Below are 13,403 nucleotides of genomic sequence, written 5' to 3'. Positions count from 1 at the left end.
TGGCAAGACAGTGGGTGTCAGGTGTATCTATAGACATGTAAATACAGGAATGCTAGCAAGAGCAGGCCTTAATAATCTTCATTTGAAACATCTTCTTCCCCTTATTTCTTTTTTGTTTTGTGACATCCAGCCTGGGAAACCCAAAACCTTGCACAGTCTTGTCAGTTTTTATGGTGACCCTAATAAAAGGTATTACACGGATTTTGCTTTGTTTTGGGATCATAATTTTGGACCATCACACCTGCAAATAGCTTGGGGGTAGATTTTTGTTTCTGAAAATCTCTGCAGATTTGTTTGTAAGAAGGAGAAGTCAAGCATGAGAGCTTTCAACTGCAGTCTGGACTTGTAATATTCAGACAAACTTGGAAATCTCATCCTTTTGTGAGAATTAGACTTCTATTATAGTTTATTCTGGATACAAGGAAGTATATTTAATTAATCACTTTGTCTTAAATGGCATATATTTTAGAAATGGAAACATCTGAGATGCTCTAATCCTGCTACTGCCAAACAGTTTTCTTCTGTAAATTTGCAGTGTTGGTATGTTTTGATGCAACAGATCATATTTTTGTTCTCTTTTCATGGACAACAGTCTCCACCTCTTTCATGAGCCGAAGGCACAACTCTTCTTGCCAAGATAAAGCCACGCATTGGACAGACACTGGGAGCCCAACAGCACCTTCAACAGCCTGCAGATACAGATAAAAAGAAATTATGTTGCAAAGGATATACAAATAGATCAGGCAAAAGCATATGGCCACCTTTGGGACTGTACATTAACCTTTTTGAATCTCTTATCCCAAGGATCTTCATAGTGTCCCCTGTAGTATTTGAGTTCTTCATCATCAGCTGGTGTAACAGTACTGACTGGCACAACTCCGGCAGGGAAGTTCAGGACATTGTATAAATTGGTGTACGACGTAGCAGCTGAAGTCCAGAGAAATTGTTAAACATGAACATAATTCTGTTTCAGAGGAGACCTTTGTCACTGTTAAGATGAATTCTAATGGTAACCATATGTGAGACATTTTTATCAACTTCATACAAACACAAGATCTTTCTTAATACCAAATCTGACCATTGGTCCACCTGGCTTAGAATGGTCCACTCTGATTGGCAGTAACTCTCTATGGTCTTGGGCAATGCAAGGCCTTTCTCAGCTACCTTTAATGAAAGATGCCAGATGCAAAGCATGTGGTCTACCACTGAGCCATATCCTTTCCAAAGTAAAATCAGTAACAGTGAATCAGCAATAGGGATGGCAATTCAAGGCTGGTGGACTATATCCCCACTGATATTCCTATAGGAAGACTCCTACAACTATCTTTTCCCAATGGAATCACTACATAGTGGAAGCACTGAGTTGTGGGAGGTCAGGGAGAAAGCCCTACCTTTTGAGGGCTTAATTTCTGCTGATCTGTAGCCATTTGAAAATATTAATTCATATTATTTGAAGGCTCTTTTGGAAATTCTACTACTGGTTGCTTAATTAATACATGTAGAATAGAACTAAGACAGTGCTCAGTGGTGGATCACAGGCTTTGCCTACAGAAGATTCCAGGTTCCATCCCTGGCATCTGCAGTTGAAGCTCTTAGTAGTCACAGTAAATAATACTGAGCTAGACTTGGTATATGGCCATGGCTGAATAAAACAATGAAATAATAAAGAGAAAATAATCAAGGAATGAGTTGCACAAATGAAAAAGACAAGTACATTCTGCAAATTGTGCAAGGGTTACATGTTTGAACTGTTCAACAACTTGCAAAATGTTCCCATTTAATTTCCTTCCTTAAAATGGTCATATCAAACAATTGTCTCCATATTTTTTGCAAAATAGTAAAGAGTCCAATAGCACCTTTAAGACTAATAAATTTTATTGTAGCATCAGACAGCTGTGTTTCTTGAAAGTTTATGCTACAATAAAAATGTGTTAGTCTTAAAGGGGCTACTGGACTCTTTAGTATTTTGCAGCAACAGACTAATATGGGCAACTCACCCCCATACACACACACACACACAAGCAAAGAACCACAACACTCAAGGGCGCAATCCCTTCCTTCCCCCACTTAATCAGTCAACCACTTGCTGGTCTGCCTGCCTGCAGTAGCATTGCCTCTGCATGACTAACACATGCAGAAGTGTTGGCAGCACCAACTCCTGCTTCTTCCCATGCACTTGCAGTGTCAACGGCAGGGCCTCTTCTTCCTCCTTGCTTGGCTAGCAGCCCAGCTTCCAGGTGCAGCAGCAGGTCCTGCTCTTCCTCCCCTGCCTATCCAGCAGATGCCATGGTGAATCCTCTGGTTCTGCTCTTCTCCCCCTCTGCCACACCAGATGGTGAGGGGGGTCTGGCTCTCTTGTATATATACACCCACGCACATGTTACTAAGCCACAGATAATACCAAATAATTTCCCAGGGTAGCCCTCATTAAAAGCTGGGCCCAAAGCAGGGCAGAGGATGACATCGAGTTTCAGTTTCCTCCATTCAGCAATAAATTCTGCTCGGTAAGTCTAGAGAGAAAGAGAAAGAGGCTTTTGCATGTTAGGACAGCTTGAACTTTGCATTTGTATGACTATATTGCCACCTAGTGATTAATTCTGAGACATCCTGTGTATGAAAGTCTTGTTTCACAAATTTGTGTTTTGGCTTGTACTCTTCTAGAAACCCATTGTAAAATGCAGACACTGGCAGTCAACTATAGGTTGCTGAATGCAACAGTAAACATGCCCTGTACCCCTCCTATCTGATAGGCAATGCATATATTTGTACTCAAGGGTACATTCTCAAATTTTTACACAAAGAGTTTATTCCTATATTAATATTTTGTATATCTCTCCATATAGAAAAGAGCATTAAGCATATGTGGTAGTGGCCCAAAAGGCTCGATGGCAGCCCAAGTCCCCAATTAAGCCATTACAGACTGTTAAGTAAACTCACCGCCACTGCCACATGGTGATTCCACAGACTTTTTACTGACCTGCAAGATTGGAAGAATTAATTAACTGATGTTTATAAAGTGAGTAGAGCACAGTTCAAACCTTTGAAGTTTTAAGTGTGTCTACATGAGTGCAAAGCAGTGCTTTATTTGCACATGTTGTTGTGTTAGTGGGTAAACAATAAATACCATGTACACTATGTTGCTGTGAGGCTTTTCCTTCACCATACTGGTTTGTCCACCCTCTGACATACCGGATGGGGTTGGCCAGTCTCCCTGCCAGTCTGAGAATGCGAAGGAGAGAGGGGTCAGGCATTCTGGTCCTCTTTCTCCCCCTTCCCCCCCTACCCCCGCCGTGCTCCTTCGCCCTCTCTTCCTTTAGCTTTGTACGCTCCATTTCGAGTTTCCTCCCTGGCTCAGCTTGGAAGCCTCCCTTATGCACCACCTTAGCCTTGCCCCTTGGACCCAGACCCCAATGAAGGTTCCGCCTCACCTCTTCCTGGAAGTGATAAAAGCAGGGTGAGTATTACGCTCAGGGCTATCTGTCCTTTGCTCTACCTTCTGGGCTTCAACAGTATCAGGCCCAGCCTCCCTCTTCCATCTGCTTCTTACCCTGGCCTTCCTGGCTGTTGGCCTTCACCTTATGGGCTATCACAGCCTGTCTGGGTCTCCAGCTTTCTCTCTAGCAACAATAGGCACTATTGCTTTGTTGGGGCCTGTCATTGCACTCCCTGCTGGACTGGCTACTGCTTCTGGGTTCCCTGCAGCATCCCCTGAGTAAGGACCCTTATGGCACTGGTTATTTGCAGCTTGCCCAGTGGGAGAGGGGCTAAGTCAGGCACAGGAGCTGGCCCTGAACAGTTGCCAAATGTGTTTTCGTGATATAATCAATGCATAAGAAGTCACTGCAAATCACACCAGGAGCAAATCAGTCACTGAATAGCATCACAGGTTGAGTGGAATCATAGTCTTTCAAACTGTACCTCATAAGTAATGCTGCAAACTCAAACACTGTGACCTGCAGATACTCCCACTATAATGTTAAAGGGATGGTAGATCAGCAGCAGCAACACTAGGGGTGAGGTCAGATGTACATAAAATCCCGCTACGGACATGAGTGGAGTCCAGAAGCATGTCAGATTTTAAGCGGTTGTCCAAACGTCAGCATCTGCGAATGGTGGTTAGCTCGTTTGAGTCCCGCGTTGAGACGACTGGGGCGTGGACTAATTTGATACTGCTTTAAATCCAGAACAAAATTCTTCTGATGGTTCCTGAGTGAAATTGCTCTGTTTGAACGCTCCATCGTTGGCGACTCGTCGGAAGCGCGTCACCGCTTCCCTCCCAAAGCCCCCTGCAAGTGATATCACTGCGCCAGTGAATGAGCGAGCGAATGTTGGCTCGATAAATCGTTTACCCGCCCCTATGTCCAGAAACAAAACTCACTTTTGAAAGTAAATGTGAACTAGATGTGAACTGATTTGAATTCCTGGGTTTTTTTCTGCACGCGTAGTGCTCGTGCTGGAAAAGTAGTGCCAACGGACTAGCAAAACTGTTAGTGATCTGACCCATTTAAAAGCGACGTGCTGCAGATAGCGGGCATCACTGCGCCTGCGTTAATGCAGATTGACGTCTCATGAAACGAGGTCCGGTAGAGCACTCTGATCGACCAGCGATGGGACCCACATAGGATAGAACGGGAGCCTGGCTGTTGTCTGATCGGAAAATTGATTGTGCAGATTATAATAGAGGTGCATTGCAGATGGATTTAATGGTGAGTGTGACCGCACCCCAGGTATACAAAGCATTGCCAATGCTACAGTGATAAAATTTGGAAGCATCTCAGTCTCCTTAAGCCTAAATAAAATCTTTGTACCATACTTCCAGAATCAAGTTGTTACTTTCATCAGCTGCAGGGAAACCTCATTAACAGGTGCAATTTTCCCCTTTGTAATTAACATAAGGCAGTTAAAGGCATTGCTCACAGAGCTATCACTAATGACTTTTGAAACTAGTTATTTCTTACCCAGCTCCACATAATGCATTGAGATCTCTGGCAATCCGGGGATACTGAAAGAAAAACACAAGTGACTGGTTTCAGTTGTGAATCCATTTTCTTTTTTCTCTATGTTCATTTTATCTTTTCTTACTTTTGAGTGCTAATATGTGACAGGGAAATGGAGGAAAGAGAGAGAGACCTGCTCTGACTTATGGATCATAGCAAACTCATCTATACTCAGTGTTTTGTGGCCACTGTCTCTCTCTCTAAATAACCTAATAACTTGCTCATCAGAATCCTGGAGCTTTTATAGTTATAAAGAAAGTAATGAACTCACCACAGGCTTCAGGATGAATGCCAACATCTTCTTCAGCAGAATTGGAATACTGTAACAACTGATCTGGGATTTCAGATTTGGATCAACAATGTCTCCTTTGCTGGGAAATAAAAGTGAGAAAGCATTTTTAAGATTCACGTGAAAGGGAAGACAGAAAGAGAAGATGAAGGCCCACTATTGTCTACTCTGACAGCAGCTCTCTAAGGTAGGGTTGCCAAGTCCAATTCAAGAAATATCTGCGGACTTTGGGGGTGGAGCCAGGAGACTTTGTGGGTGGAGCCAGGAGACATTAGGGGTGGAGCCGAGATCAAGGCTGTGACAAGCATAATTGAACTCCAAAGGGAGTTCCGGCCATCACATTTAAAGGGACGGCACGCCTTTTCAATCCCTTCCTTCCATAGGAAATCATGAAGGATAGGGGCACCTTCTTTTGGGGCTCATAGAATTGGACCCCCTGGTCCAATCTTTTTGAATCTTGGGGGGTATTTTGGAGAGAGGCACTAGATGCTATTCTGAAAATTTGGTGCCTCTACCTCAAAAAACAGCCCCCCCAGAGCCCCAGATACATGCGGATCAATTCTGCATTATTTTCAATGGAAATAAATCTCCCTAGGGAATAAAAGAGTTCCCAGCAGACATTTCCCTCCCCTCCCCCCGCTTTCTGATGACCCTGAAGCAGGAGGAGGGCCTCCAAACCGGGGGATCCCCTGCCTCTACCTGGGGATTGGCAACCCTACTCTAAGGTTTTGGTTAGAGGCTTTTCACAACATCTGCTACTTGATCCTCTTTAACTGGAGATGCAAGGAATTCACCCTGGAACCTTCTGCAGGCAAAGTAGATGCTCTATAACTGAGCCATGACCCCCTCAGCTATTGAAAATGCCCCAAAGGTCATACTGTACCAAATAAAATTTGTATCAAAAGATATATATATTTGTTATATAGTGTACACAATAATGTAATTTAAAACATATGGCCTGATTATCAGGCTGTATTGAAAGTCATCAAGAATCAGTTTTACATTAGTGATTATAAATGCCTCTTTCAAAGCTTATGATAATACCAAACGATCAACACAAGACCATACACCGGGGTGGTCAAACTGCTGCTCAGGAGCCACATGTAGCTCTTTCACACATATTAGATGGCTCTTGAAGCCCCCACCACCCCATCAGCTGGCTTGGAGAAGGCATTTGTCTTCTTAAATCACTTCTCCAAGCCAAGCCAGCTGGTGGCTTGAAGAAAGCATTTAAAAAGTTGCTTTATTTCCACATCTCTTCCCCTTCTCCCCATCTATTTGCCTGCCTGCCTGCCTGCCTGTCTTGTGGCTGTCAAACATCTTATGTTTATTCTATGTGGCTCTTATGTTAAGCAAATTTGGCCACCCCTGCCATATATGTTTCAGCCTCAAAGGCCTTCTTCAGTGGTCAATAGTACATAAGAAACACATCTGGAAAATAAACAATATATATCAACCCTGACCAGGATCTTATCACATAGTAACTACAATTGCATAGTAACTATGATAACAAATAATTAATCATCCAGTTGAGACTATAATCCAATACAGAATTTCAAGTATACCCTCAGCTATTGACCCAACATTTTCTTTAAAGATATATAGGGTTGCCAAGTCCAATTCAAGAAATATCTGGGGACTTTGGGACCACACACCTTTCAAAGGCCTTCCCTCCATTGGAAATAATGAAGGATAGGGGCACCTTCTTCTGAGGCTCATAGAATTGGACCCCTTGGTTCAATCTTTTTGAAATTTGGAGGATAATTTGGGGAGAGGCACTGGATGTTATACTGAAACTTTGGTGCCTCTACCTCAAAAAACACACACACACAGAGCCCCAGATACCTGCAGGTCAGTTCTCCATTATACCCTATGGGAATCAGTCACTATAGAGAATAATGGAGTACTCAGCAGATATTTTTCTCCCTGCCACTCCCTCCCCTCACTTTCTGATGACCCTGAAGTGGGGGGAAGGCCTCCAAACTGGGAGACCCCCTGCCCCCACCTGGGGATTGGCAACTTTAAAGATATAGCCTCTTCTTATTGCCATTTGTCTGTGAACTTCCCTCTGAATTCTTATTTTTCTTTACCAGTATTATATTATCAACCACTGAGTTTCTTCTAGGCTAGCTCAATGATACTTAGGTGAACACCAATAATTCAGTAACAAGTAGATTGATGCCCTAGACTGATTCAAGACTGCAAAAGTAATTCCCTGGGTAGCACAATTAAACCCCACCCAAGTTCAGATTTCAGCAGGTCTACTTACAACTTATCCAATAAATTTGCAGCACCATCTGAAAAGAGGCCTCTGGTGAAGAGTTCATCTACTGCATAGTTAAGTCGTGGAGGAACAAAGGGAATAAGCTGTGTATAAAAGATAACTGGTTTGATTGCTGGAGCTCAATTGTTAGAGATGCAAAAAAAAAAAATCTAGAGTAGCATTTAGGAGACATTTTTTAAAAAAAAAATAAAGAAAACACACCATGTGTCCTGCTGCCTGGAGGAGATGTTTTGTTTCCCGAACAGCTCTCTTCATGCTGGGAGATGGCTGGAAATATCCATCATCTTCATAATATCCAATCCGAAGAGGGGCTGAATTGTTATAAACCTGGAAGAAGAAGAAAAAGTTGTATTTACTGCTGGAGCACTGAAGAACCTTGTATAATATAAACCCTTTATGGCCTGATACAACATGACTACTTCTTCATATAGATCAATGCATTTTTATGTTGGAAGAAAATAAATTGGAATTTAACTTCAAAGTTATATCCTTGGTTTATTTGAAGGAGACATTCAAGCAATGGGATGTCTTTCTGCAGATGTTTTGAATATTTCAAAATTAATGCTTATGGCACAGGAAACTGACCATCAAAGACCAATGAATTGCTGTAGGAGTTATAGCAAACACATCCCTTCCTTTTGAGTCCAATTACCTCTTCATTGAATGGTATGGGAGGCACGGATGGGTCCAGGTGGAACAGCTTATCACACAGAAGAGCCTTCATACACAGAACCAAGCTGTCCACATTTTTTGCCATTGGACCAATTGTTGCTGTAACTGAAAAGTAAATGAAGATTTTGGAGAGGGAGGATTTCTATGACCTCATCTATGCACTCTTAGGCAAGGGGAGAGTTATTCTTAAGACTTTCAAGATGACTTTTGTGGCCTTAGGTCCTTGGGGAGGGACGGTGGCTCAGTGGTAGAGCATCTGCTTGGGAAGCAGAAGGTCCCAGGTTCAATCCCTGGCATCTTCAAAAAAGGATCCAGGCAAATAGGTGTGAAAAACTTCAGCTTGAGACCCTGGCGAGCCGCTGCCAGTCTGAGAAGACAATACTGACTTTGATGGACCAAGTGTCTGATTCAGTATAAGGTAGCTTCATATGTTCAGTGGTCATGCCAATTGATCTACAGTGGAATTTAGGAGTGGGTGGGGATACAGCTATGTGCCATGCCTTCATCACCAGAAGCCCAGACGTGGATGATGTGCCATCCGAGTCTCCATTTGAGAAATTTGGAGCAACTCCAGGAGCAGCCAGGCACATGAGATCTGTTCAGTATTACCAATGTAAAGGGATTGTAAACATTTAGGACATTCTTTCTGGGATTACTCATTTTGGTCCAGCACTGTTGACTAGTTAAGAAAGTCATTATGGATTTAAATAAAAACAAATAGCAAAAGCTGAAACGATTAAAGCTAATCATCTCAGGAAATTTAAATGACTATTTATTAAAGTAAAACAATGCCAACATTTGATTTGTGAATTCACAAAGGGAGCACTACCCTGATATTTTCCAAAGGCAACAAATTTCTCCTAAAAATGGAACATTTGGATTAAATAAAATTACTTACCTGACTTCATGCCACCTATAGGGCTAGCAAGGCCAAGGGTGCTACAAAAAGTGCAAACAAGACAAACATTATCTATTTTGTACACCATCAAAACAGCCAGCCATGCTTCAGAAGCAGATCTTAGATATTTAAAGCAAGTAAGGGCAGTGCACAATGCCAGCATTGAATGAAACATATTCCTTGACAACATATATTAAAGAGAGGGGTGGAGAATCAAGATGGTTTAGGTTCAAGTCTTTTCCGTTGCCCTCTAAGAATGAGTTACCCTCTTGGTAGTTTGGCATGGTTGGAGCACTTAGGTTATATTCATAAAATGACTGTTATAGTCTCTTATAATTATTGTTTTTATTGAATTTTATCTTATATTTTGTACTGATCCACCATTTTATTCTGATTATGGTTTTTACATTGCATTCCAAAATGTTAAGGTGAGGGAAAAATTAAAGGGAAAGCAAATAAACAACATTTCATTTTCCAGACTCTTAATGAATTTAAGCAGTGCAGACTGCAAACTTTCATTTTAAAGAGATAAAAAATTCATAATTTAATTCCTTTGAAAGCCATTTGCCTTTTAATTGTGATTTGGGGACATTTTTGGGATGAACTGTGAAGATTTTTTTTCTTTTTGAGTAAGTTGATCATCATATTGCCATCAAATACAATAAGAAAAATAAAAGATGAATACAAGTAATAGCAAAAACAACAGTAATGTAATGACAGTAACATTAGTTACAAGTTAAACAACTGTTGATCTTCGATTTCTCATTTTAAAAAAAACACTCCTTGTTTCTGCTGAAATTAAGTCCCTCCTGCTATTGCTAGAAAAAGATTTCTTAGTTCTCTAAGAACATAAAAACATAAGAGAAGTCATGTTGGATCAGGTCAATGGCCCATCCAGTCCAACACTTTGTGTCACACAGTGGTCAAAAAACCCAGACGCCATCAGGAAATCCATCAATGGGGCCAGGATATTAGAAGCCCTCCCACTGTGCCCCACCTCCAAGCACCAGGAATACAGAGCATCACTGCCCCGGACTGAGAGTTCCAAGAGTACACTGTGGCTAATAGCCACTGATGGATCTCTGCTCCATATGTTTATTCAATCCCCTCTTGAAGCTTGCTATGCTTGTAGCCGCCGCCACCTCCTATGGCAGTGAATTCCATTTGTTAATCACCATTTGGGTGAAGAAGTACTTCCTTTTATCCATTCTAACCCAACTGGTCAGCAATTTCATTGAGCGCCCACAAGTTCTTGTATTGTGAGAAAGGGAGAAAAGTACTTCTTTCTCTACCTTCTCTATCCCATGCATAATCTTGTAAACCTCTATCATGTCATTCCTCAGTCGACATGTCTCCAAGCTAAAGAGCCCCAAGTGTTTTAGCCTTTCTTCATAGAGAAAGTGTTCCAACCCTTTAATCATTCTAGTTGCCCTTTTCTGGACTTTTTCCAATGCTATAATATCTTTTTTGAGGTGAAGTGACCAGAATTGTACACAGTACTCCAATTGGGGCTGCACCATCGATTTATACAGGGGCATTATATTGGCTGATTTGTTTTCAATTGCCTTCCTAATAATACCCAGCATAGTATTGGCCTTTTTTATTGCAGTTACACACTGTCTCGACATTTTCAGTGAGTTATCTACTATGACCCCAAGATCTCTCTCTTGGTCAGTCTCTGCCAGTTCACACCCCATCAATTTATATTTGATGATGATTCCAGGACCTACCTTAGCCGATTTCCTGTTGGCTTGAGCCCACAAAGCCCACAGAAGCTGGATGGCAGGCGGATGCTCCCAGCAACATCAGTCCCAAAGCCTAGGATGGACCCTCCTCCTGTAATAAGGGCCCCTTCACCTCCAGAGGAGCCACCAGGGCTCTTTGTGTGGTTCAGGGGATTCAGTGTTTGGCCAAAGATTGGGTTGCTGCAGTCATAGCTTAGAAGAGATGGAAAGCAGATCGAGTATTCATGTTTTAGCTCATTGTTGTGCTTCAGACACAAAACAAAGCATGGAATAATAGGTCAAGAATGAAAAGACATGGAAACAGCATCAAGAGAAAACTGGGGAAAGTGCATGACAAAGGGCAAACATGCCTAATTATAGCAGGAAGAACAAATTTAGAGTCCAGTGGCACTTCTAAGACCAATGAAGTTTTATTCAAGGTATAAACTTTCATGTGTAATCACACTTCCTCAGATATCTGCTTGCACACAAAAGCTTATACCTTGAATAAAGCTTTGTTGGTGCCACTGAACTCAGACTTTGTTCTGCTGCTTCAGATCAACACAGCTACCCATCTGAATCTATGCCATGCAGGGTATTGCATGGTATTTTTAACAGCGATCTTGCTGAACAAGCTCACATGTCCATCTAGGTCAACAATCTCTACAACAGTGGAGCTTCCAGATGTCCCTGAAAAGCTCATAAGAATGGAATGATGGAGACAGCTATTCCTGGTTGCCTGTCTCCAATATCTGTAATTACAGGTATATTTCTTTTGAAATATCTGGTTCATATCATAAAGTAGAAGAAGATGATGATATTGGATTTATATCCTGCCCTCTACTCTGAATCTCAGAGTGGCTCACAGTCTCCTTTATCGTCCTCCCCCACAACAGACATCCTGTGAGGTGGGGGGGGGGCTGAGAGAGCTCTTATAGCAGCTGCCCTTTCAAAGACAACTCCTACAAGAGCTATGGCTGACCCAAGGCCATTCCAGCAGGTGCAAGCGGAGGAGTGGGGAATCAAACCCAGTTCTCCCAGATAAGAGCCCGTACACTTAACCACTACACCAAACTGGCTCTCTGTAAATTTCCTAAATTTTGTGCTGTGTAAAAAAACACTTCCTTTTCTTTGTCTTTAACTTGCTGCCAATAAACTTCATTGGAAGACCTCAAGTTCCATATCTTGGTCAGAAAGAATTATTTCACCTTGTTTTCTCCACACTATTCCAAAACCACCATGTCACTTTTTCTTTCCTAAATTAAGCCCCCGCCCCCCACCAAAGTTTCTTCAACTTTTCTTTATCTATACAGTTGCAAAGAAAAATATGTTAATTTGCAACAACAACGAGAGCCAACAAATACTTTATCATGCTCTGGGGGACGTTCGTCTTCACAAATGGGATTGCCCCCTGTTTCTTCAAAACCTTTACTATCACACTGTCATCCTCTTCCACTTTCCCCAGATAATGCACCAAGCCGCATGTGGAGATGTGACCCTTTGGGAGAGAAAAAATAGCTGGGCTGACAACATGGACTAAGGACTTTGTTAGATTTTTGCCTATTGAAAGCAAAATTGTTAGACCTGGTTGGTAGTACAGGAATGTAACAGTGGGGTTTTTTTGTCTGTCGCAGAGAAGGCATTTATTTGAAATGTATACATCCTGGGGTGCGGTCACACATACCATTAGTGACGACACAGCTCCGTCTGGCTGACAGATTAAATGTGTTCGTTCAGACAGCCACATCTGGCAATCCATCATCATCCGGGCTCATCCAGGCTTGCTACGCATGAATGGTGCATTAATTTGACAGTACATAAAGTCCGGCCCTTTTTCAAAACAGCGGCACAAGATCGGCTTTTTGTTGTTTGGACAGCTCACGCGCGCTACTGCCTCTCACCTTTTTTTTTTTTAAAGAAAGCCCCAGCAGACATGCGCATTGCCAGATCATCCGGGAATCTGAGGTGATGCTTCTGCTTCTCCAATCAACACAGGATCGGAGGGGGGGGAACGTTATCCCACTATTCAGAACAGGAAAAAATTCTTTTTTTTTCAATGTGGAGGATTTCAAGATATCATTGTCACTGCCAATTTCTAGGAAAATAATTCCTGGCAGTTCTGTGGTTTGGATCGGCAATGTTAATTCTGGAAACTTTCGCCCTTCCCCCCTGTCGCTGAAGAAAGTTTTGATTTCCCAGCTCCAAACAGTTGGGCGCATGTTCAATGGACCCCCTCCCCTCCCAGAAATCACCATCTGATTACGCATGCTCCAAAAAAGGATCGTGATAGTATTGGATGTCTGATCGCGCACAACAGAATGAATCGCATTCTTGGATGCTCGTCTGAACTGCCCTGCATCGATTCAATATTCAGCAGTTCAGATTTGAGTGCTATACACCCGCTTTTAATGGTACATGTGACCACACCCCTGGTCTTATATCCTTGGATTCAAAGTGGTTAACAGCACAATAACAAGCTGCAAGGACAGAAAAAATAAAGTAACACACACACAAGACCATTACATTTCCTCCCACAGCA

General features: G+C 42.2%; 1 protein-coding gene across 1 annotated transcript in view; it reads right to left on the bottom strand.

The window, feature by feature from the left end:
• Positions 1 to 374: 374 nt before the first annotated feature.
• The window catches only part of LOC132566589 (vitamin D3 hydroxylase-associated protein-like), a 30,972-nt gene continuing 17,943 nt past the window's right edge, over positions 375 to 13,403 (bottom strand). The window contains exons 4-15 of the mRNA XM_060231770.1: positions 12,229 to 12,362; positions 10,871 to 11,077; positions 9,141 to 9,181; positions 8,223 to 8,347; positions 7,772 to 7,897; positions 7,556 to 7,653; positions 5,269 to 5,368; positions 4,959 to 5,002; positions 2,938 to 2,977; positions 2,402 to 2,510; positions 782 to 927; positions 375 to 689 (exon numbers count right to left, since the gene is read on the bottom strand). Of these exons, the coding sequence (XP_060087753.1) occupies positions 561 to 689; positions 782 to 927; positions 2,402 to 2,510; positions 2,938 to 2,977; positions 4,959 to 5,002; positions 5,269 to 5,368; positions 7,556 to 7,653; positions 7,772 to 7,897; positions 8,223 to 8,347; positions 9,141 to 9,181; positions 10,871 to 11,077; positions 12,229 to 12,362 (1,299 nt within the window). The 3' untranslated portion in view covers positions 375 to 560. The remainder of the gene's footprint in view (positions 690 to 781; positions 928 to 2,401; positions 2,511 to 2,937; positions 2,978 to 4,958; positions 5,003 to 5,268; positions 5,369 to 7,555; positions 7,654 to 7,771; positions 7,898 to 8,222; positions 8,348 to 9,140; positions 9,182 to 10,870; positions 11,078 to 12,228; positions 12,363 to 13,403) is intronic.

Source organism: Heteronotia binoei, chromosome 2 (assembly GCF_032191835.1).
Source record: "Heteronotia binoei isolate CCM8104 ecotype False Entrance Well chromosome 2, APGP_CSIRO_Hbin_v1, whole genome shotgun sequence".
In the NCBI taxonomy this organism is placed as follows: domain Eukaryota; kingdom Metazoa; phylum Chordata; class Lepidosauria; order Squamata; family Gekkonidae; genus Heteronotia; species Heteronotia binoei.
Note: the sequence above shows the minus strand (reverse complement) of the source record. Positions and strands in the feature narration are given on the sequence as shown.